General features: G+C 34.1%; 2 protein-coding genes and 1 non-coding gene across 3 annotated transcripts; 1 reads left to right on the forward strand and 2 right to left on the reverse strand.

The window, feature by feature from the left end:
* Positions 1-1,319: 1,319 nt before the first annotated feature.
* On the reverse strand, positions 1,320-6,634 carry LOC115710781 (ATP synthase subunit beta, chloroplastic-like). Its single transcript, XM_061112525.1, has 2 exons — positions 6,548-6,634; positions 1,320-2,239 (listed from the first exon to the last, which is right to left on the reverse strand). Exons 1-2 carry the CDS (start codon positions 6,632-6,634, stop codon positions 1,430-1,432), a joined length of 897 nt encoding a protein of 298 aa, XP_060968508.1. The 3' UTR covers positions 1,320-1,429.
* On the forward strand, positions 4,512-4,582 carry TRNAC-GCA (transfer RNA cysteine (anticodon GCA)). The gene has a single exon. It is a non-coding gene; the product is annotated as a tRNA-Cys (tRNA).
* Positions 6,635-19,209: 12,575 nt separating the features above from the next.
* Positions 19,210-19,941, reverse strand: LOC133036058 (uncharacterized). Its single transcript, XM_061112526.1, has 3 exons — positions 19,735-19,941; positions 19,459-19,633; positions 19,210-19,268 (listed from the first exon to the last, which is right to left on the reverse strand). Exons 1-3 carry the CDS (start codon positions 19,939-19,941, stop codon positions 19,210-19,212), a joined length of 441 nt encoding a protein of 146 aa, XP_060968509.1.
* Positions 19,942-24,174: the final 4,233 nt, after the last annotated feature.

Consider the following 24,174-nt stretch of genomic DNA (forward strand, 5'->3'; position numbering starts at 1 on the left):
CCGAATCCATTAGTATGGAACATTTTCTTTTCCAAGTAGAATCCCCTAGTATATGAAAGAGTGAAAAAGTACTTTCGTTGTTGTGGAATAAGAAGCCTTCGTATCTTAATGCATGTATTTAATGTATTCGGAGCTATTAGAGCGGGATCCACTTTTTGAGGAATATGAGTTGAAGCAATAACAAGAATATTTCTAGTGGAACATCTTTCACAATCCCTGGAGAGATAGTTCAATAATAGACCGAGGGATAAGTAATTCCACTCATTCACATCTAGATCATGAATGTTTGGAATCCATATTATGCAAGGAGACATTGCTTTTGCTAATTCGAATTGAAGGGTGATATAAAACTGGTCTATTTCCGGCATCATATCCATAGTTAGCGCATTCATCATAGTTAGAAGCTCTAGCCCCGTATCAAAGTCATGGTCGATATCGTCACTATCATCAATATCGTCACTATCATCAATATCGTCACTATCATCAATAAGAAAACCCTTAGGCTTGTTATCCAGGAACTTGTTCAGAAATACTGTAATGAAAGGAACATAGGAGTTTGTCGCTAGGTATTTGACCAAATAGGATCGTCTAGTTCCTATAGAACCTATCACTAAAATACCCCTAGAGAGGGATAGGGCTAAGCGGAGCGAAAAAGGTTTTCCATGAGATGGGAAATGAAAACTATTAGCCCCACAGGAGGTTTGTGAATAAGTGATTGTCTGATAATGAGCTTTCATACGGCGGGAGTCATTGGCTCAAATCCAATAGTAGGTAGAACTTATTAGATAGCAACGTCACTAGTATATAATGAGCATTTATACTCATTCGCTTTTATTGATTTTGTATATTTTTCATCCTACTCTATTGAATTTTCTAATTTCAAATTAGTTCATTGCATTAGAATTTGGTTCTACTTAAATTCGATTTGATTCTCATTCGATTTTAATTTGAATCGTCATAAGAAAAGTAAGGTGTATAAACAGAAGTTCTGTTTATACACCTTATTTTGCTTATTCGGACACACTAACTAGTTACAACATCATATTGATAGCCTCTACTCGTGTCCTAGCTCGTCTGAGAGCTAGATTTGCCTCAATTGCTTGTCTCTTGCATTCAGCTTTACTCAAGTTAACTTCCGCTATTTCAAGAGTTTGCTGAGCTTCTTGTGGATCAATGTCACTACCCTTCTCCGCATCATTTACTAAAACCGTGATCTCATTATTCCCTATTCTAGCAAAACCACCCATCAGAGCCATCATTAACCATTGGTCTTGAAGGCGTATTCTCAAAATACCGATATCTACAGCTGTGGCAATAGGCGCGTGATTTGGTAATATGCCAATTTGTCCACTATTAGTCGATAAAATTATTTCTTTCACTTCTGAATCCCAAACAATTCGATTTGGGGTCAGTACACAAAGATTTAAGGTCATTTTTTCAATTTGTTCTCCATTTCTAAGTTCGTAGCCTTCGCAGTAGCTTCATCAATGTTACCGACCAAATAAAAAGCCTGTTCAGGAAGACCATCTAATTCTCCAGAAAGAATCAATTTAAACCCTTTAATTGTCTCTGCTAGACCAACATATTTCCCCAGGGAACCTATAAATACTTCTGCTACGCGAAAAGGTTGTGACAAGAAACGCTCAATTTTTCGTGCTCTTGCTACGGTTAAGCGGTCTTCTTCGGATAATTCGTCCAACCCAAGAATAGCTATCATGTCCTGTAGTTCTTTGTAACGTTGTAAAGTTTGTTTAACTCTTTGCGCAGTTTCATAATGTTCTTCACCAACAATCCGAGGTTGGAGCATAGTTGACGTTGAATCTAAAGGATCTACTGCTGGATAGATGCCTTTGGAGGCCAATCCTCTTGATAGTACGGTAGTCGCATCTAAATGTGCAAATGTCGTGGCTGGAGCTGGATCAGTCAAATCGTCCGCGGGTACATAAACTGCTTGAATAGAAGTTATGGACCCCTCTTTGGTAGAAGTAATTCTTTCTTGTAAAGAACCCATTTCAGTACTAAGAGTGGGTTGATAACCTACAGCGGAAGGCATTCTGCCTAATAAGGCGGATACTTCGGATTCTGCTTGGACAAAACCAAAGATATTGTCAATAAATAGAAGTACGTCTTGTTCATTAACATCTCGGAAATACTCCGCCATAGTTAGAGCAGTTAAACCAACTCTCATATGAGCCCCTGGTGGTTCATTCATCTGACCATAGACTAGAGCCACTTTTGGCTGATGTATGATGTAAAAAGGGATATGACTATTTCGTTGAGTTCATATATACCCTAACATTTTCATTAAAATTTAGAAGTTGGGATTTAATTTGTATTGCGCATGGTTTAATCTTATACGAATTATAAAGTATCAAAAATTCCAGGAAAAACCAAAGTTCCAAATTGGATATGGGACAACTTATTATTTCTTCATTTATTCTCATCCAATCAAAAAGTGTTTTTTTTTTGATGGGTTGATTTCTTGATTTTGATGAAGCATGGGATAAACAAGACCTTTTTTGTCGACCCAGGCCCCTATATAGATTTTATTTCAAAGACAATAATTGAGAATTGTTAAATCAAAAAATTTTCTATCAGGATTTGTCTTTATATCTATAATATTCCCTTCTACTCGATAATTGTTGATAGGAATATCTATCAACATATTATAAATTTTTTGTTTATTTTTTTTTTTGTAATTATAAAGGACCTCTTGATTATGATTTTCTTGTAATGGAAATTCATAAAAAGATGGGGTCTTCTTATCTTCATAATTAATAAAATTATATGATAAAAGATCATATTTATTTTGTTTTTTAACATTTTTTTTTGTTTTTCGGAGTTAATTAATAGATTTTTTTCGTTTGAATCAAATTTCTTGAAATGTTTATTTTGAACTATAGAGTTTTTCTTTACTATATTTCGCGATTTTGGCGGTATTAATTTAGACTGAGATAAATCATATTGATAATAACCCTTTAACCAATTTTTCCATTGATTTATTCCATAATTGCTGGGGTTTCTATGTCTTAATTCGGAACTAAAAATTTCCTGCGTTCCAACAAAATAATCCTTTATTCTATTCTTAAGAAAAAAAGATGTTCCCTTATATTGATATTAAAAGACAGATCTTAATTTTAACTTATATAAATTAAAAAAGTGAAAAAAGGGGGGTTGTGATAATTTATAAAAGACATATGCTTGTGACAAATAAGATAAGTCATAAAAAGTCTGTGACTTATTAAGATTAGAAATTGATTTTTTTATAGTCGAAATAAACTGAGTTATATTTGGATTTGTTTCGTTAGTCGAAATAGGGTTTTTATAGGAACTGTATTTATTAAGAATTTTTTTTGTTGATTCAAAAAAATAGAAAAAAACTTGTACATTTATTTTAGGAATATTACTGATAAATAGAAATATATTTATAGATATCCTTTGAATTAAAAGTTGAAAAAAAAAAAAGGATTTACGGATTAGTCGAGCCTTTCTTCTTTTTAATTTTAATGTCTGAAAAATCTTTTTTGGAAATTTCAATCTTTCATCAGCATAACTTATTTCGTTAAAACTAAAAATTTTTTGTGGGTTTATAAATCCTCTTTTGTTGTCTTTTGGAATTTTTTGTATTTGATTTATGATTGTATTTGTTTTATTAGTTAGATCTTGTTTTTTTTTTTTTAAAATGAAAAGGTTGTCCAATTCGTCGATTCAATGTTAATCGATGATTCGTCCATTATCTCATTATTAAATATCAATTTTTTTTCTTTTTTTTTTACTCAATTCATATATTTCGACTTCTTTCTCTTTCAAGAAAATTAGGTTTATTTTTGAGAGTTCTTTTATTATTTTTTTTTTTAAAAAAAGAATGCTTTGATTTCATATTTAGTCCATATCCAATGGAAGAGAATGCCCCCTCTTTTCTATTACAGCTTTATTCGGAACAGCACCTGCCAGGCTTTATCAAAATTTCTCGTTTATATATTCAATCTATTCCAGAAAAATTGTAAAAATTGAAGTGAAGCGCGAGAATTTACTGAAAATTACCTATAGACTCATATACAGATAAGATATTGGATTAGATAATATTTGTGTAATAAGTTATGTTATGGGGTTTACATATACCCATAATTGCTGTTATAATTCAAATTGAGAAATATTTTTTTATTAACAGAAAAAAATTAGTTATGTATCCATTTGAATTTTCTTATATCATTAGGGAAACACAATTTTAGATTCAAATTCACGAATCGTTTATGAATTCACAATCAATTGTCCTGAATTTTTGCTTTTATGACCGAAAACCCAGATGTGATTTTTCAATATAAAATGAAAAGAAAGTTTTTAGATATTCGAATTCGATATTTTAAGATACAATCAATCGAAGGGGTGGATCCAATCCAAACAAAAAAAGAAAAGGAAGGATTTCTTTTAGGAAAGGGATTAAAGAAAACGAGATTCAAAATACAAGTACAAAAAAAAAAGAAATTTTGTCATCTATTTTGTAGCATTTTGGCGGCATGGCCGAGTGGTAAGGCGGGGGACTGCAAATCCTTTTTCCCCAGTTCAAATCCGGGTGCCGCCTGATCAACAAAAGAATCGAAATACTTTGTTCTGTTTTGCTGATATAACTTGTCAAATTTTTTCGAGTAGAAGCAAGCGCAGAAAAAGGATTCTTGAGACTTGCTTGATTTGAAGTATCTGGGGATATTTTGTTCTCTAAAATGAAAATGCAGTAAATCCTTTCGCTAAGGTTTAAGGAAAGACTATAGTCGTGAAAAAAAAACTGGTAAATTTTGATATGATAGCCCTTCCACTACTAATGGGGTGTCGACTGATTGGGTCTTGAATTAGATTGGATAGTCGGACGGGTAATCTAATTTAATTCCTATATTCAATAGTAATTTAATTAAATTAAAAATTGGCTTTTACTTAATTTATTTATAAATTAAATTATTAAATTATAAGTTATAAATTAAATTATAAGTTAAGTAAAAAAAGAAATTTTTACTTTTTGATAACGTCTAGAACGTAATAGGGCGTCTTCCATTGTTTTATAGCGAAAATTGGCACTGGTAAGATTTAGATCAAATAAATTGGAAAAATGAAAAAGAAATAGGGGTATGCGGTAGATAATGATCTATCTTGAGTCTATATTTTTATACTTTATCTTAATGAAATTTTTATACTTTATCTTAATGAAATGAAGGGCGACAAAAAAAAGGTCTTATTATTCGGACATATTATTAACTTAACATTCCTTTGCGACTTCTGATACTTCCGAGGCAGTCTCTTCGTATTTTGCTTGTGATAAATATTTTCCGATTATACTCGAAATCTTCTAATTATTAAGAACTTAATTGGATTTATTGTTTTCTCAATGGTCTTGGATCAAAATCCCCTTTTGACTCTGCACCGGTGATTCTACTATTATTAGTGAACAATAATTGAATAATTTCTTCCTAGAAATCGAGGACATAATTTCCATGGATATAGTAAGTCTTGCTTGGGCTGCTTTAATGGTAGTCTTTACATTTTCCCTTTCACTCGTAGTATGGGGAAGAAGTGGGCTCTAGAAGTATTACTAATTGAGTTTAGTAATAAAATTCTTTCAATTTTTTTATAGATCGTTTTGTTGGGCAAAGCCTTTATTATTTTTTATTATGTCACGATTTCTATTTTAAAATGAAATTTGAAAATATTTTCATTTCGAAATTCTATTGTATAGGATTCTAGTAAATTAATGTATTCTATAAATAATATAGGAACTCTTTCAATCAAACAAATATTGCAATTATTCCTATGTTCGTATTTTAGGAAGTAAAAGGACTACAAACGGTCAGAAAATGATTCTAATCGAGTTATTCATAAATTTTCTATATGGACAATAAGGAAGAACAAAAACCTTTTTACTTTTTTCTGGATCTTCTGTCAACTGCTCAATCAATTACTTCTTCGTGGAATAAGAACAAGAAAATTACTTGATTTTCTTTTATTATATTATCCCCAAACCCTTCTTTTTTCCTTCATTTATTTGATTCTTTCTTTCGATGAATATCGGACATATAATGCAAATTTAAATTAAAAAGAATAAGAAATTCTAGGAATTAGAATCGTAGGAGTAAGAGCAGTCTTGCAGCCATTTCAGATTGATTGGAATCAAGACAAATCAAATAGCTGAAGCAAAGACAAAGAAATAGAATTGAAACATACTACTATCTACATTATATATGGAATTGATATCTATTCTAGAGATATAAAGATAATAATGTCGATTGATATATATTAAATTAATATATATATATATTAAATTAATCTCTATCTTCATAGAGCAAACTTTATAGAGTACAATAACAATACTAGTATAGTATGGTAGAAAAATATTTTTTCTACCATACTAGATAGTATCTCATAGAATACTGCTAATTCTAGTTCCCTCATTTCATTTAAAACACGAAATTGAAATCCTTTTTATTGTATTTCTTCTCTTCAATCATTGATAAGAACTAAAAATTCACATGTTTAATTCAAATTAATCACTTTGACTTACTGTTTTTACGTATATTATAAGTAAAAAACCAGTAGGAACTAGAATGAACAGTGCAGTAGCAATAAATGCGAGAATATTTACTTCCATAATTTCATCGTTTCTTTTTTCTTTAATTCGAAATCACTCGGGATTTAATCCCATAGAGATGATAAATATTTTGTGTGTAAATTCAATGGATTATTCGATGACCATAGACTAGAGCCAGTTTTTTCTAATGTATAATCTTCCACTCAGATCTCTAACCCTTGTATTCTGTCTGTCGCAGAGTATCACCAAGATCTGAGCCCGAATGTCCTTCTCTTCAGTTTGGATTCTTCACAATCTTCCAGACTATGATTGAGATACCACTTGATGTGTGTGGGCACTCACTCTATCACTCAAGGGTTCGAAAAATTGAAGAAGAAAAGAGGGAGAGAGAGGTTCGGCTATAGACAATAGGATAGGAGGCTCAATTTTTCTGAAGGCAAAATTTTTCGATTTTCAATCTCTTTAAGTGTGAGCCATCACTATCTATTTATAGGTAACCACTAAGTTTAGGTTAGGAATTACTTGGCATTAAAGTAATGAAAATATTAATTGGAAAAACCACATCAAGTGGTCGGCCATAGTGTTAATGGGCCCCACTTTGGTATTTTGCAATTTTGACAATTTTCATTTCTATTTTCTCAAAAACGCCAATTTTCCAATTCTAACCATTTAAATGCCATACTAACTATTTAATAACTAAAATAAATTATTAAATAATATTATCATTTAATATAATTATTAATTAGCCATAATAAAGTCTTCCAATTAATAAATAAAACCTGAAATATCTTTTCTTCACAATTTAGCCATTGCTTAGTGAAAATTCATAAACTAGACACAGTCTAATTTTAGAATTATAAGTGATTAATTAAAATTAATTATTTGAGTCTTACAAGCAGTATGGTCTCAACTAGAATGGGGACCATGGGCCTATATTACTGAGCTTCTAATATGCTGAACTAGAATTTACCAGGTAAATTCCCTAACTTATTAATTCCTTGTTCCATCCACTCTTAGAACTTGGAATTGCACTCTCAGTCATATAGAACGTTCTATATTTTTCCACCATATAGATACGCTATCACATTTAACCATCGTTATAATCTCAATAATCAAAGATCCTCTATATAGATGATTTACCTCGAGTAGGGATAAATTTACTGTTTCACCCCTCAATGTATTTTGATCCTTAAAATACTTAGCTACCTGTAAATGATGTTTTAGTGAACTAAAATATAATCACTGAAACAAGAGCTCTTCCATTTACATCTATTTAGCCAAGCTTGAAGGAAATCATCATTTAACTTCTAAATACCTATAGAAGCTATATATTCCATATTTATGTTTAGCGCTCCCACTCAATCATACTATCATGTTCCCAAAATGTACGTATCACCCTGACCAGAAAGTAGGCTTAACTAACAAATTAAAGAACATGAATAGCATTCCTGAGATTGAACCTAAGCATATCAGGATTAAGATCTTTTGATCTAAGATCAACAGTGATATTGACTTGGAAAGATACAACGGTAAGTATTATAATATCTTAACCAAGATCAATATCGGTCCAGGCCAATGTATACTCCATACATTCGAAGCTAGTATACTTTGCCAATATTCTTGAAAGAACATAACACTTATGCAAAGTGTAATTAAACTTCATCGTTGATTATCACATCAGTGTAAATCCAATGCACTGATGAAACAGGGACTTTGTCTTTCGAATCATATAATCACAATCACATTCCATTGTGTTGACATCACTGTAATTGTAAATGACTATATGTTCTGGACTTAACAGATTTTGTATATATATTAAACCATAAACATGAAAACAGCATGTAAACATAAATGACTTCTAATCTTTTATTGATAACAAATCAGATTAGATTGTAATGGGTTTTGTTTAGGGCATAAAATCCCAATAGTGACTTCTCCTCTCGCTAGGTTCACGCCAGGTGTATAAAACTTAACACACTACATAGTATAAAACTTACACAATTTTTTTGAGAAAAAACACAGCATTTTTTTTTAAAAAATTGCACCCCATAGTAAAAAAGAAAAAAATTGAAAATTTCAGTATATAGTGTAAAAACACTATTTTTTTATAACACCATCTATAGTTGACCAAAATATGAGGAAAAATCTATATATATATATATATATATAAAAGAGAGATATGAGGTGTTGACATGTCATTCTAAAATCTCTCTAATTAGCATTAATTGTTCTCTCCTTAATTCTCTCATTCTCATATTTTTATCAGGTTTATAAATATTAATTGATTAATTAATTAAAAATATATTTATATAAACTTCTTCAAATATCTATTTTCTTATTTTTTTTATATATTTTTTCTCACGTAAAAAATAATATATATGCCAAAAAAAAATCTATTTTCGTATATGAATTTCTCCAAATATCTATTTTCCTGTTTTTTTTTGTATATATATTTTCTCAAAAAAAAAAATACTATATATATAAATGCCAAAAAAAATTATCCAGGGAGAAAGAAAAATAAACCTGGATCTATCTATATATAAAGGAGAGATATGAGGTGATGACATGTCACTCTAAAATCTCTCTAATTATCATTAGTTGTTCTCTCCTTAATTCTTTCATTTATTAATATTTTTAATAAGTTTATAAATATTAATTAATTAATTAATTAAAAATATTTTTATATAAAATTCTCCAAATATTTATTTTCTTATTTTTTTATATTTTGTCTCACATAAAAAATACTATAAATATGCCCAAAAAAATATGTTTTGTATATGAATTTCTCCAAAAAAAAATCTATAATATATAAATGCCAAAAAAAATTATCTTGGAAGAAAGAAAAATAAACCTTTCTCATGGATAAGAAATATTTGAGGGAAAAAAAATAATAATGATAATCTCTATTAACAATATTGTTGGCTGATGTCTACTTAGTATGTATAAATTTGTCAATTATTTTGTTAATCATTATTTTGCATATAAATTATTCAATTTATGTTTGACAATATCTCACTTTTCATGTGTAATTAAACTTTTCTCTCTCTCCTGGTGCATGCAGCTTCCTAGCTAGTGCCATGGCAAACACTCGATCGAGAGGGCGGGGAAAGGTGAAGGGTTCTACGAAGAAGAAGAAGAAGACAGGGGCGAAACCTGATGCGAACGATGACGAGAAAATTGAAGAAATAGGTATCGATCCCCTAGAGTTCACTGACGATGAAGAAGGGCTGGATTTAGGCGAGACGTCTGGTGCGAATCAAGGGCATCAATCCCATGGTGCGAATCAAGGGCATCTTTTGCGAAGATCATAACTGGAGCTGATCAAGAAGCAGGAAAGTATCGAGGCTGATTTCGATTCTTTCTTAGCTGCAAATCAAGTTTGCTCAAATTCTCTGTCAAAGCGATTGCAAGCTTCTCCTCTCGTTCTCCGATCTAGTAATGTGGTAAGGAATCTTGAAACCTCTTTTGATAAGTCTAAGAAAGTTGATAAGGTCAAAATTACACTTGAAGATATAGAAGAAGAAATTTCTTTTTGGAATTCTGCTCTTGTTTGTTATGTTTTGAGAGCAAACCCTCCTCTGAATGTGTTAGATGGATTTGTACGGAGGTTATGGAAGGAAAAAATAGATAAGGTTGGAATGCTGCCATATGGGATTTTCTTAATCCGGTTTCATAGTGTTCAGGATCGGGATGATATACTCAATGGCGGATACACTTTTTTCAACAAAAGGCCGGTTATAATGAAGCCTTAGGATCCTAATGTAAATTTTAAAAAGGAGGATACAAGCAATGTTCCCATCTGGATTCAATTGGATGATCTACAACTGAAATATTGGGGGAAGAAGTCTTTGTTCAAGATAGTTGGGCAGCTAGGTGTTCCGTTTATGGTGGATGATGTTACAAAGGAGAGGGACAAGCTAAGCTATCCAAGAGTACTAATTGAAGTCTCTATACAACAAGAGTTCCCAAATTTAATTTACTTTGAAGATGAGTTTGGCTCCAATGTATCAGTGGCGATCACTTATGAATGGAAGCCTACCATTTGCTCCCATTGCAAAGGAATGGGGCATTCCTCGGGTGAGTGTCGAAGGAAAGAGGGTAAGCAACAAGAGTGGGTAGTTAAAAAGGATCATCGGAAAATAGAGACTAATTTTAAAATAGAGGCTGATGGATTCCAAATGGTCACAAATGGCTGGAAAGTCAAGAGTAAGGAACCTGGGAAGAATATTGAAATGTCTAACTCTTATCAAGTTCTTGATGAGTTAGAGATAGTTACGGATTCGAGGGAAGAGAAGGAGATTGAAGAACAAGTAGGGATGATTCTGGATAGCAAAGGAGGAGGGGGAGTGCCTCCTCTTTCTAGTGGATAAGATCCTTGCTTGGAACGTCCCAGGGATCAACAGTATGCAAAAGGAAAAAACAGTAAAGAACTTCATTTCGAGACGAGAGTTAAGGCTCCAAAGCTTGGAGACTTATACGTAAATATGTTTCAAGATTGGTGTTTCACATCAAATATATCGTGGCACAAAGGAGGGAGAATCATCATAGCATGGAATCCTCTAAGTTTTAATGTAAGTATTTTAAGTATTTTAAGATGGTCGAAAGCCCTTCAAGTACTTCAAGATGTGGAGTACTCATGCACAATACAAGGCTCAGCTTGAAAACAAATGGAAGGAAAAGATTGTTAGGACTTCAATGTTCCAAGTTGTGTGAAAGCTCAAGGCATTGAAACCGGTCTTTAGAGAGCTGAATAAAGGTGGTTTTTCTAATTTACAACAAGCGGACATCCAAGCTTGTGCTAGGTTGGCTGATTCTCAATCGTTCCTGCACAATAATCCCGTCAGTGATGAACTACATCGATAGGAAGCAATGGCGAGAATTCAGTATGCTGAAATACATAGCAATTACTGCTCTTTCTTGCAGCAAAAGGCTAAACTATCATGGTTAAAAGATGGAGACAGTAATTCTCCAATGTTTCATGCATACATCAGAGAAAGAAGGACCATAAATAATATCCTCTCAATTCAAAACATGGAAGGAGAAAGGGTTGAAGACCCTGTTGAGATTTATCTTGAAGGATCTCCTATGAACCCGATTGCAAGATAGGAAGGATGTCAAAAAGAAGTTGGTGGAGTTGGGACCAGTTGTTTCTGGTCAGTAGGCCATTTATCTTGAAGGAGATTTTTCGAAAGAGGAGGTGAGGCAAGCGGTTTTCAGTATCCCAGGGATCAAAGCCCCTGGTCCGGATGGATTTAGTAGCTCCTTTTTTTAGGATAATTGGGATTTGGTCGGCCAAGATGTATCTGAAGCAATCCTATCAGCCTTACAATCGGGGCAGATATTGAAAGAAGTGGACTCAACAGTGCTTACTCTCATAGCGATGATCAAATGCCCAAACAAAGTGAGTGAATTCCGACCCATAGCTTGTTGTAATGTCTTGTATAAAGTTATTACCAAGTTAATTTGTAGTAGACTCAAGCATATATTGCCAGATTTGGTTGCTCAGAACTAAGGAGGTTTCGTTCAAGGTAGATATATTGCCCATAACATAATGATATGACAAGATTTGCTAAGGCATTATGGAAGGAAACATTCAAGGCCCAACTGTATGATTAAATTAGACTTTCAGAAAGCATATGATACACTAGAGTGGGGATTTCTTGAGGAGATGCTAATTTCTATGCAGTTTTCTAAGAAGTTTATACAGTTGATCATGCAATGTGTGTCTACTCCGAGGTTCTCCCTCCTTTAAATGGCTCTCTTCATGGTTTTTTTGAAGCCAATAGGGGGCTAAGGCAGGGAGATCCCATGTCTCCTCTCCTATTTGTACTTGGAATGGAGTATTTGAGCAGAATAATGGGAGTAGTGGGAAAGAAGAAGAAATTTGGTCATCATGAAAGATGCAGAACCATGAAAAGTTAACACATTTAATTTTTGCAGATGACGTATTATTATTTTGTAAGGGTGATTTCAGCAGTATTCATCTCATGCTACAAGGTTTGAAGCTATTTTCTCAAACATCTTGTTTGCTTCCTAATAATAGCAAATCGGCAATCTATTATAGTGGCATGGAGGAGAAAGAGATTCAAAGAATAGTTAATGTCTCGTGTTTCACTAAGGAAGAGGTACCTTTCAAGTATCTTGGCATCCCTATATGTGCCAAGAAAATTTCAGCAACAAAGTGCAAGATTCTTGTTGAAAAGATGACTGGAAGAATTAAAACATGGAGTTCTCGGAACTTGTCCTTTGCAAGGAGAAGTGTGCTGATTAGCTCTGTTCTTATGACCATACATACTTACTGGAGTCAAATTTTGCTTCTTCTATCAAAGGTAGTTCATGAAATAGAGAATATATGTAGAAGTTACTTATGGAAAGGTACAAGTCAAATGGTTGGGTCAGGAAACATTGCTTGGGCTAAGATCTGTAAGCCAAAGTCAGCAGGAGGGATCGGTTTCTTGAGTATAGCTAATTGGAACAAAGCTGCTTTAATCAAGAACATCTGGTCAATTGCAACAATAAAAGACAGCCTGTGGGTCAAATGGGTCCATAGTGTCTACATCAAAAATGAAAATTGATGGGGATACAAAGCCCCTCTCCAAAGCAGCTGGTATTGGAGGAAGTTAGTTGAGCTCAAGAATGAGCTCAAAAACCGAATAGATCCTGCTATCTTTATCAATAATAAATATATGATTGCTGTAGGTTACAAAGTGTACAATCAGGCTGATATTCATTACCATTGGAGCAAACATGCTTGGAATAGACTCAGTATTCCCAAGCATTGTTTTGTGGTGTGGATTGCTTTGCTGAATAGACTTCAAACAAAGGATAGATTGCTCAAATACCATATTGTATCAGATGATAGATGTTTGTTCTATCATGGGAATTCTGCAACTGTTGAGCACTTGTTCTTTGACTGTTCCTTTTCACAGGAATGCATACATCTTTTAGAGCAGTGGTTTGGCTGGAAGATGGCCCTCACTCCATTATGGGGGCTGCTTCAGAGATTGGACAGAGTTAAGGGATACAAATTTCGAAAGAGAGTGATTAAGGCTGGTATAGCAGCATTGGTGTACAATATTTGGCTGACCAGAAATGATGTATTGTGGAATGAGGGGGCTGCTAGTGTCCAAAACATTTTTCAGCAAACAAAGGGGCAAGTTAAGAATATAATTTCTTTTGTTATGCAAAAGAATGTAAAGAAAGAAGAAGTTGAATGGTTTGAGAAGTTATAAATAATAGTGGAAATTGTATAGAATCATATGACATCTCTTGATGGTCATTAGTTGTAGAAATTGTTTGTGTGAAATGAAAGTCTGATTCATCAAAAAAAAAATCTCATTTTTCTTCTTTAGATCATGCATAATATGGTAAGTTCTCTACTTGTTCCTTGTAAGAATTATATGGTGATTTTTTTTTGGATTAATGTGTTAATTATTTTTTGTATATCTCTATTTCGATGTAGGTTATTGAATTTGAGTTTGATAATATATCTCCTTTTTTAATTATTTCTATGGATGAAGAATTATATGATGAGTTTTCTGTAGATTTATTAATTGTTTTGTTTTGATCTCTCTACTTAGCATTAGTTGTTTTCTCCTTAATTCTTCTATTTTTTAGTTGTTAAATTTTAAATTGTATATGTTTTTTTTATTTAAATATATTTAAGTTATAAAATGAAATTTTTACACCAAAAATACAAATTACACACTTTATTACATATAAATCTACACACGGTTAAAGCAATTTTTTACCTTTTCTCTAAATTTTATTACACATATACAACATGCACATCACATCCATGCACTAGACACGTGCAACTCCCCTATCAACCATCTATCAACTCTCAATCACTTTCCTCTCTTTTTTTCTTTTGTTTTCCTTTAATTTTTTATTTCTTTTCAGTTTTTTTTTTTTTTTTGAAATAACAAGTAACCTCCATTGTTGTACCTTAACTCCCCACGATTCCTCAACCATTTTTTCCCTCTCAATTTTGTTCTTCAAAATTTTTTCAACTCCCACTAAACCAATCCCATAAACATTTTCCCTCTTTCTTTTTGTTTCCCAATCTTTATATAAAATGGTTGTGACCCGTTCTTCCTCATCTCCTTCCCCTGTTCAAAAAAAAAAATTCCAAAATGGGTTTGAAATCACTAGCTAATAAAGCTAAGGGAAAACGTCCTATTATTGAGGAGGAAGACTCTCATTTTGCTCCTCCATTAACGAAGCGTGGCAGAGCTCCTCCTAAGATGAAAACAAAGGTCGGTGTGCAAGAAAAAATGGCTGAAGATGTTTCTGGGAAAAATGATAATGTTGGTGTTGTTGTTCAAATAGAGGTTTGTTTTCGGTTTCTTTTTTGTTTTCCCCCATTTTGAACATTTTCTTGTAGTTCCATTTAATCGTTTCGGTTTTTTCTGGTTTGTGACATTTTCGGGTTTTCATTTTAAAATTTCGTTTGTTTTTCTTTGGATTTTTAGGGCTTTAATTTTGTTTGATCAATTTTATTCTGTTTCTTGTGGGTTTCGCATTTTGGTTTGTTTCTTATTTCTTCCGTTTAATTTTTGTTGTGTTTTATGTTCAATTTGTGTTTCTAGTTTTTTTTAGATATTTTGAAACATCTGTTTCGTTTTAGTGTCTCTAATCAGTGGGTTTTAGTTTGCTCCTATTTTTTTAATAGTTTAATCTGTTTATGTATGACGTGTTTTGGGGATATTATTAGGTATAGTTGTTTGCTGTTCTTTTTTAGGTAACAATTCGATTCTAGATGTTTGTAGTTTATATTCGTAGAGGTGTTTCTGTTTGTCAGTTTGGTTTTAGTTTTTTTTTTATAGTTTTATTACAGTTTGTATACTTGTTTATTTGCAATTTATATTTATTGTTGCCATGTTTGTTAACTTGCAGGTCTGGGATTACAAATTTAGTCCCTCTGATTATTATAGATCCAAATGTGTTTGCACTAGCAATTTTTCTGTTATTGATAATATTAAGAAAACTTTATCTGTCAATTTACTGTCTATGTTCTATGACACCCAGTTTGGTCATTTTCTTGATATACCTGAGTATGTTTTCCACCCCCAAGTTGTACATAGCCTACTGTTGAGGGAAGTGTACAAGCCCAATCCTAAAGAATTTTGGGCTAAGGTTGCTGGTCGTTGCATACGGTTTAGTGCGGAGGAGTTTTATTTGATCACTGGAATTGATTATTTTGGTGATTGCAACAAGTTGTTGTTTTCCCAGGAATCAAACCTGTTGGTTGAGATTTGTTTCCGTGGTGTAAAAACCATTGATCATAAAGCTACTGAGGATGCTTTTTTGGCTAGTAGGTGGGGTTTGGATGAGTCTCTTGGTTTGAAACTAGCTGTGTTGTATTTTATTCAATGTTTTCTTCTTAGCAATACTCGTGATAAAGAAGTATCTAGGTTTGATCTAGATGTTGTTGATAGCGGTCGTTGGGATGAGTATTCTTGGGGTAGGGAATCCTTTGAATTGACTATTGATTCACTCAAAGGTAGAATTCAGCATGGGATTATAATGAAAAATAGGAAGGCAGAGTAGGGAGGCCAGTATGATGGTTTGTATAGGGCTTTGGGATGTCCGTGGGTGTTTACTGTATGGTTTTATTAGTGTTGTCCTGCCATGGTAAACACTTTCTGTAAAAGAGTTTCATATAGGATTCCAAGAATTTTGAATTGGAGCAATACCATTGTGACCAAAAATCCAACTCTTAGAGACTTGAAGGGCAAGATTTTTGATTTGCCGTTGAACAAGGTAAAATTCAGTTTCTTTACTGTTTTTTTCTGTTTTATGCTTGTTGTTAATATTTGGTTATTTAATTGTTTTTATTTCATTTTTTTATTGTGTTTGATTATGATGTTCAGTTAAAGATTAAAAACATATGTCCTATTGATGAAGAGAGGCAGAAGCTTCAACTGGAAGGTTTATTTCTTAATGAATCTATTGATGACCGCGGTATATCTAAGCAAACATTTGAGAGTGGTTCATCTTCTAAGATATCTGATTAAGAGGACATTGATTTGATGAAATCTAAGTTGGAGTTGGTCATTTCGAATCAAGAATCCTTTTCCTTGAGGTGTTTTGTTGATCTTAATTTCAAGTCTGTAATGACTGTAATTAAGGATATTTAACAGAAAGTTAATGCCATTCATCGTCGTCCTTCTGATGAGGTATTTAATTATAGTTTATTGTTTCTGTTTTCACATGCTTTGTTTTTTAGTTTCTTTACTATTTTATTTAAGTTGAATGAACCAGGGAAAGTCATCTAATGAGTTAGTAACACAAGATTCTGATGATGATGATGATGATGATGATGATGATGATGATGATGCTAAGGATGATGAGAAGGAACTGCCTGATTCTGAAAATATTGATTCCGACTCCGATGATGGTGATGAGTTGGTTAAAGATGGTGGTGATGATGATGGAGATGATAAGGTTTTTAATGATGTTCCTGCTGCTGATGTGAATCAATCTGAGGATGTTGCAGGCAGTGATGAGAGGGCTAAGGATGTTGAGAACCTTAAGGCCAAATAGTCCAGTTTAAAGGGAGATGATTTTTTTTTTTATGGTTTAAGCCAGCTTGAAATTGATGATGATAAAGTTGTGTTGGCTGGTTTCGAGGTTGTTCGTAAAATCAATGTTAGTGTATCTTAATTTGTTTGCAAGAAAATTATGTTTTATTTTAGTTGCTTGACAGTTTAATGTTTGTTTTGCAACTATTTATTTTCCGACTTTATTTTTTTTTAGGTCCCAGAACCAAATCTAGGTGTTGTTGGTGAAAAGGCAGCTGCCATTCCTACTGATGAAGAAGCTGAGGACACTGTTTCAAATACTCCTCTTTTGGATAAGAGAAAGCGGGTACCGGCATTGAAATCACCTTTCGTTGATTTTGGGTCGGCTGATGTGAGGAGCACTCCAATGGAAGGGATGCGAGGGATTTTAAGATGGTTACTTATGTGAAGGGCCTTTATGCTCTTACCGATTCATTTGCTGATCCCGTCTCTCTTGAAATTGAGGCAAAGTTTGATTCTTGGGTTGGTCAAGGCTTGCTAAAACATCCTAGGTGACTATTTTTATTCTTTCTGTTTTTGTATTCTGTTGCATTTTTCAAATTTATTTTAGTTTTTTTCACAAATGGGACTTCAATATTGTTTTTTTGTTGTTTGTTTGTTGTTTTAGGCATTTCAATTGTTATGTTGATGGTGTGAAGAAATTTTCCTTAGGGTTTAGATTAGGTCTTGATTATGTTGAGGATAAAACCTGGTTTTATCATTTGGCTACCTGTGACATGTTTATCAATGACTCGGTAAAGTTTCTATTTTCCATTAAAATTTATGATAGTTGGTTTTCAGTTGTTTAATGAATGTTTTTAAGTTTAGCTACTGTACTCAAGTTTTCAAATAGTTGTTTAACCTTTTGATTTTGTGTTTCTGTTTTGTTTTGTTTTAGCATATGAACACTATATTCTATTACCTTAGCAAAAAAGGTAAATATTCTTTTGCTGTTACATTGAATTTTGCGACAACTGATTGTCTTTTCGATGATTCCATTCAAGCATTGTACCACAAGTTCAACAAAGCCAAGGCAACGAAAACTAAGATGTCGCACATACATGCTGCCCACCCAATAGCGCATTACATCCGAGGTTTGCGAATTCCGTGTTCTAAGCCTTGGTATGAAGCCGATCATGTGTTATTCATCATGAATCTTAGGAAGGAAATTCATTGGATTTTTGGTCGTCTTGACTTGAATGAGGGGATTTTGTTTCTTTATAATTCCTTGAGGACTTCCAAAATGAATGTTGTAGCTAGGAATGCAATGAAGGATTATTCTATGTTATTAGTGATTGTGGAGCATTTGTGGGTGCATTTGCTGAGTTCTTCATTCATGGAAAAGATGTTCCTGCGGATTTTGATATCGAAGTCTATCGTACTCGACTTGCTGCCCTTTTCTTCTCATACGGGCAAAGGAAAATTGATGAAAGTATTGATAGCGAGGATGAGAAGCAAAGCAAGTCTTCTAAGGCTTCTAAATTGAAAAAGTAGGGTCTTTTAGATTAGTGACAATGTATTGTTATTGGTTGACTTTATTATCAGACAATTGTTAGTTTTCTTATGTTACAAGGTATTATATTTGGTTTTATACTTTGGATCTAGTTTTAAACTTTTTGGATATTTGACATTAATCATTATAATATGTTATTTTTGTATGTTTGTATCAGCATCAGTTTTATATTTTTCCAATTTTTGAAGTTTTTATATACAGTCGTACAACTATATAGAAACTATTATACAACTATATACAAACAATATGCACTTTTTAGCATACTTGTAATTTTAATTGTTTATCAATGTATTATTCACTGTTTTGAAACATTTTTATTATCCTTGTTAATTATGTTTTATAAATTCCTATTTGACTTTTTAAAAACTTTAATAATGAAATTATTTTCGTAGTTAACCTTTAACAAGTGTCAAAACTATCATAAAACGATTTTGCAACTATTAGCATACTGTTTAAAATTTATGAAATAATATCACAAGTGTATCGAATATAACATATCATCCTGTGTGAATTCTCACAGAAAATTAAACAATTCAAATAATTCCTCTGTAACTATTTTATTGCTTGATTGTTGCATGTCTTTCGGTTGTGTCCTTGGTGACCACATTTGCTGCACCTGTTATGTTTTTTTGTATCCCAATCAGCTAAAAATCTTCTTTTCCTTGGTCTTCCAGATCTTACTTTCTGGTTTGGTGGCAGAACAATGATATCTTTTATGTTCTGTGGTACATCCCATGTTGTGTGATTGTGTACCGGATATGTTGAGCCGTTGTATGTTTCAAGCCATGTTCTTGTCGTGTAATAACCTGAACAGTAGTTGTAAACATTCAAGTTCATCTCTTTTATAACATCAAGCACATGAGCACACGGTAATTTGTCAAGTTGGAATCGGTTGCAATGGCATGTTTTCTCCTTGAGATTGATTACCCATGATCTTGTTAGTTCTACCACTTCGAACATGCTCTCGTTTGTTGGCTTTACCTGCAAATTAAGTCAATTTTATAAATCGTCATTATGATCAAGCAACTGAAAATAAACTATTTAAAAACTAAAATGCAACTTAAAGTTTAAAGAGATTTTACATTTTCTGTCAATGAGTCCACAAAGTCGTTGACTAACTTCTTCTCTGTTGTAGGTGTTAAAAATGTTGTTGTTTTTTGTGCCTTTTTCCTGTTTGTGTATGTCCATTGTTGTATCAAAGCTTTCAATGACTCCATCAGTATTGTGATTGGTAGTTCTCTAGCTGCTAAGTTTGCTGCATTTAGAGATTCAGCAATGTTTGAAGTCATAGTTGAATACATGTTGTTTTTGCTGTGGTATCTTGACGATTTATGGTGTCCAACTTGTTGTAAATATGGTCTAACACGAATGTCCAAGCTGTCTAACTCGCTCATATGGTATTCAAATTTCCTCTCTGTGTATGCTCTGGCTGCAGCGAAGAATGGTTTATCCAGCTTGCTTGCATTCTTCTTGAAGGTTGCTTTCAGGTTGCTTAACCGGTGGTATACACAATAGCCATGCGTGATTTCTGGAAATTCTTGAGCAGCTGCCTTAATTATGCTCTCATGTCTGTCTGAGATCAAGCACTGCTCCTCTCTCATCCCATATGTTTCTCTTAGTTTTGTGAAAAACCATTGCCATGAGTTGTTGTTTTCAGAATCCACAACTAAAAAAGCTAGTAGAAAAATGTGCCCATTTCCATCCTTTGTACAAGCAGAGAGCAATGTACCTCCATATGTTGATTTAAGGAAAGTTCGGTCAACAACTATTATAGGTTTGCACTTCTTCCATCCTTTTATTGAAGCATCTAGTGCGGTAAACAAGTACTTGAAGCTGTTGTATTCCTCTGTTTGCATGTGCACGATAGTTCCGGGATTAGTTTTCTGTAGCATGTGCAAAAAACTTGGCAGCAGCTTGTATGATTTGTTGGCTTTTCCTCGTAATTCTTCTTGCGTGTGCTCTTTGCTTCTCCATGCTTTCATGTAGTTCATTCTTACCCCATACTTGTGTTGCATTTCTCCTCTGATGTCTTGTGGCGTTTGAGTTGTTTTTATGTTGGTAAACCGTAACTTGATGTAGTTTTCAATCAACTTCGTGGTAGCTTGTCTTTTGTCGGTAAATCTTATGTTTAGATAACAAGTGTGTATCACCTTTCTGTCATACTTTCGAATTATGAATGACTTTGTTGGCCAGTTTCTGGATGCCGTTAGTGCCCACTTGCATTTTGGATCCAAGCAACAAAATTTGTATGTTCTTGCACATGATTTTTCACTCTGAATTGGAAGTTGTTCCTAATTGCATAGAAACCAAGCACACTCTGGAGTGTTTCTTTGTCTTTGTATATTTGTGCTTCTTCTATTTCAGGATGTTGCAGATCTGTGATTAGTAGTTCGTCATAATCTGTGATTTCTGGTTCCCTATTTTTGTTGTTTTTCAGTTGCTTAACCATTTCTGCTGCCACAAGTTTTGCATAGTCCATGAAGTCAAAATTTTCTACCCCATCTTCTGGTTTTGTAGCTTCATGTAAAGACCGCTTAGTTTAATTTGGAAATTAGCAGTTAATCATGTTTAATTATGAAATTATTTATAGCTATTTAAATAATTATTATACTGTTATTATTGAATTCAGAGATGCATTTTTATGTCATTTAGCAGTTTTCATAATTTTGCATTTCCGGTGGCCGGTAACATGGAACTCGGTGTTTGGCTCAGTAAAATCACAACTTAGAATGTTAGTAGTTTGGGACGGTTTATTAGAGATTGGGAATGTCGGGAATCGCCGGGAATTTAGAATTTCCCAAAAATACCCCTTTAGTGTTATTTATGTTAGTTTAGTGTCGAGGGGCGAAAAGGTCATTTTGCCCCATTGTTAGTTTGTCTTTTAGTGGATTTTAATTCGTGGAATTATGTGGTTTATTAGAGTGTATGTTGGCCGAAGTAAAATAAGTTAAGTGGCATTTATTTCATTTAGTCAAAAATTTCAAAAGTTAGAAAATTGGTATTCAAAGGCTCTCTTTCTTTCTCTCCTTTTCGGTTCTGAGCAGCTGGGTTTAGGGGGGGTTTCTCTTGGATTTCAAGCTGATTTTAGCATAGATTTGGACCTCAAGTTGTTGGTAAGATCCTTGTAGCTCTCCCTTTTAGTTTCTTGAAGAATTTTGATGAAATGATGATGTTTGCATGCATAGTTTAAGTTGTTATTGTTGCTGTGATTTTATAGTTGTTTGCAGAGGTTTAAGCTTGATTATTTGATGTTATTAAGCTGCTTGTAATGCTTGATGGTTAGGTTGTTAGAGTTGTGGAGTTTTTAGTGTAAAAGTTTAAGGTTTTCAAAGAGAAATTGGAATTTTAGTGGCTGTAGTTGTTGCATGAGTTAGGGTTTGATTTCTGTAGTTTTTAAATGCTGGAGTATGTGATTTTGATCAAGGTTTAATGCATGTTATGTTGTTTAGTCAAGTTTTGAGTTTTAGAACTCAATCTTTGACCTTTAATAGTGAATTGAGTTTCTGTGTGTGAAGCTCGGTTTTGTTGCTTTAGAAATGTTCTAGGGGTTATTTAGAACAGGTCTGGAAGGTCTTATGTGATTTGGTTTTGATTTGAAAGAGTTATGAATTTTTGGGTGTTTTCTGCGAGGAATCGGAATTCCAGTTGTGCATTCGGAATTCCGGATGGGGTTCTGAATATTCCCAGAACCGGAATTCCGGTTGGGCAACCGGTCTACCGGTTGGGAGATTTTCAGAAACCCTAGTCCTCCTCGTTTTTATGTTGTTTGGGGTATTGTCATCTTTTTTATCGATAGGGAAACTTTTAGTTCCTAGTTTGAGTCCCTGGAAAGTGATTTAGCGTATAACTTATAGTGTTGTGATTTTTATGGTTTAGGAGCCTGTAATCCGCCGCGCAGATAGTTCCAGTCAGGTTGACCGGCACACCTGAATTCGGAATCCAGGTAAGATTAGTATAACAGTATGCATATGTAGATTACATGTTTAGCGTGCATGTAGGAAGCCTGTTAGATTACATTAGATATGTATGTTGGCTTCGAACCATCCAACTGTGTCACGTCAGGCTTGAGTATGACCAGCAGCCAGAGTATGACCGGTTCGACCGATTAGGCTGACACTGTATCACGTCGGTAAAGGCTGGAGTATGACCAGCAGCTGGAGTATGACCGGTTCGACCGATTAGGCTGATACTTAGGTTGGTGGTTCCGTACTATTTGACGTATCACGTCGGTACAGGATGGAGTATGACCAGCAGCCGGAGCATGACCGGTTCGACTGATTAGGCTGATACTGTAACACGTCGGTACAGGCTGGAGTATGACCAGCAGCCGGTGTATGACCGGTTCGACCGATTAGGATGTTACTTGTCAATAGTACCGTCCCTATGAAAGTTCAGAACTCAGTACCGTGTTGGACACGGCAGTTAGGGGGACTCAGTATCGTGTTGGACACGGCAGTTCGGTTTATGGTCAGGGGTATGGGCGTCAAATCATGACCGGGATTTATGTATGAGTATTATTATGCTTTTCTTACTGAGTCTGTCGACTCACAGTGCTATGTTTATGTGTAGGTAAGGGCAAGGGTAGAGCTGATGGACCGTGAATGAGCCTATGAAGATTGTACATGTTGGGGCGGTTAGGTCTGGAGCGTACGATCATCGGGACAGCGAGGCTATTTTTGTAATTAGTCGCTAGGCGACAAGTATTTTGTATAAACAGTAAACTTTTGTAAATGGTTTTGTAATCGGGATCCCGAGTCTTTTGTATAAATATTTTACAAGTTTAATTAAAAAGCAAAAATTTTAATTAATCACGTTTTCCATAAACCTCGTTGATTAGCAATGAGCTGCACAGTATGTTTAAAAATCACGTAATACGCCTATGCTAGTTGGGGTGTTACAATTTGGTATCAGAGCCGCCAGGTTGTCTTCCGAAGATCGTCACGACATGTACAATCATCATCAGCAGTTAGATCGTTCCACGGTTCAGTAAGCTTTTATTGCTATAGTAGTTTATTTATTTATTTTATGAAATAAGAAAAGCCTGATAGGAAGCATGTTAGTAGCCTCATAGTAGAATAGACGCATGTTTCGTTTTGATTTCCAAATTAAGCGGCATTAGTAAGCTCTCGATGATCGTGACCTGAAGTGCCAACTCGGGGTTTCGAGGTTGTTCAGACTAGATGGACGCGAGACAAAATATTAGGAGTCAGGGCATCTCAGTCGGGTCAGATCAAGGTCAAGGAGCTCAGTTTCCCCCAAGTGTTATGGGCCGAGGTAGAGGTCCCAGGGGCAGGGCTCGTGGTCGAGGTGATGTCCACTCGCCACAGGCTACCCAGGTCAATCTGGAAGCCCAGAATTGGGAAGTTGGGTTTGCCGAAATGCAAGCCAGAATAGAGGAGCAAGATAATGAGATTCAGAGATTCAGGCAGCAGGGTGCTCCTGCAGTGCCGGTGCCAGAAGTTCCAGTGGCACCCGCCCCTGCTGCTCAGGCCGAGGTAGTGGTAGCGGCAAAGTGAATGGAA

This window comes from Cannabis sativa, chromosome 3 (assembly GCF_029168945.1).
Source record: "Cannabis sativa cultivar Pink pepper isolate KNU-18-1 chromosome 3, ASM2916894v1, whole genome shotgun sequence".
NCBI classification, from domain to species: domain Eukaryota; kingdom Viridiplantae; phylum Streptophyta; class Magnoliopsida; order Rosales; family Cannabaceae; genus Cannabis; species Cannabis sativa.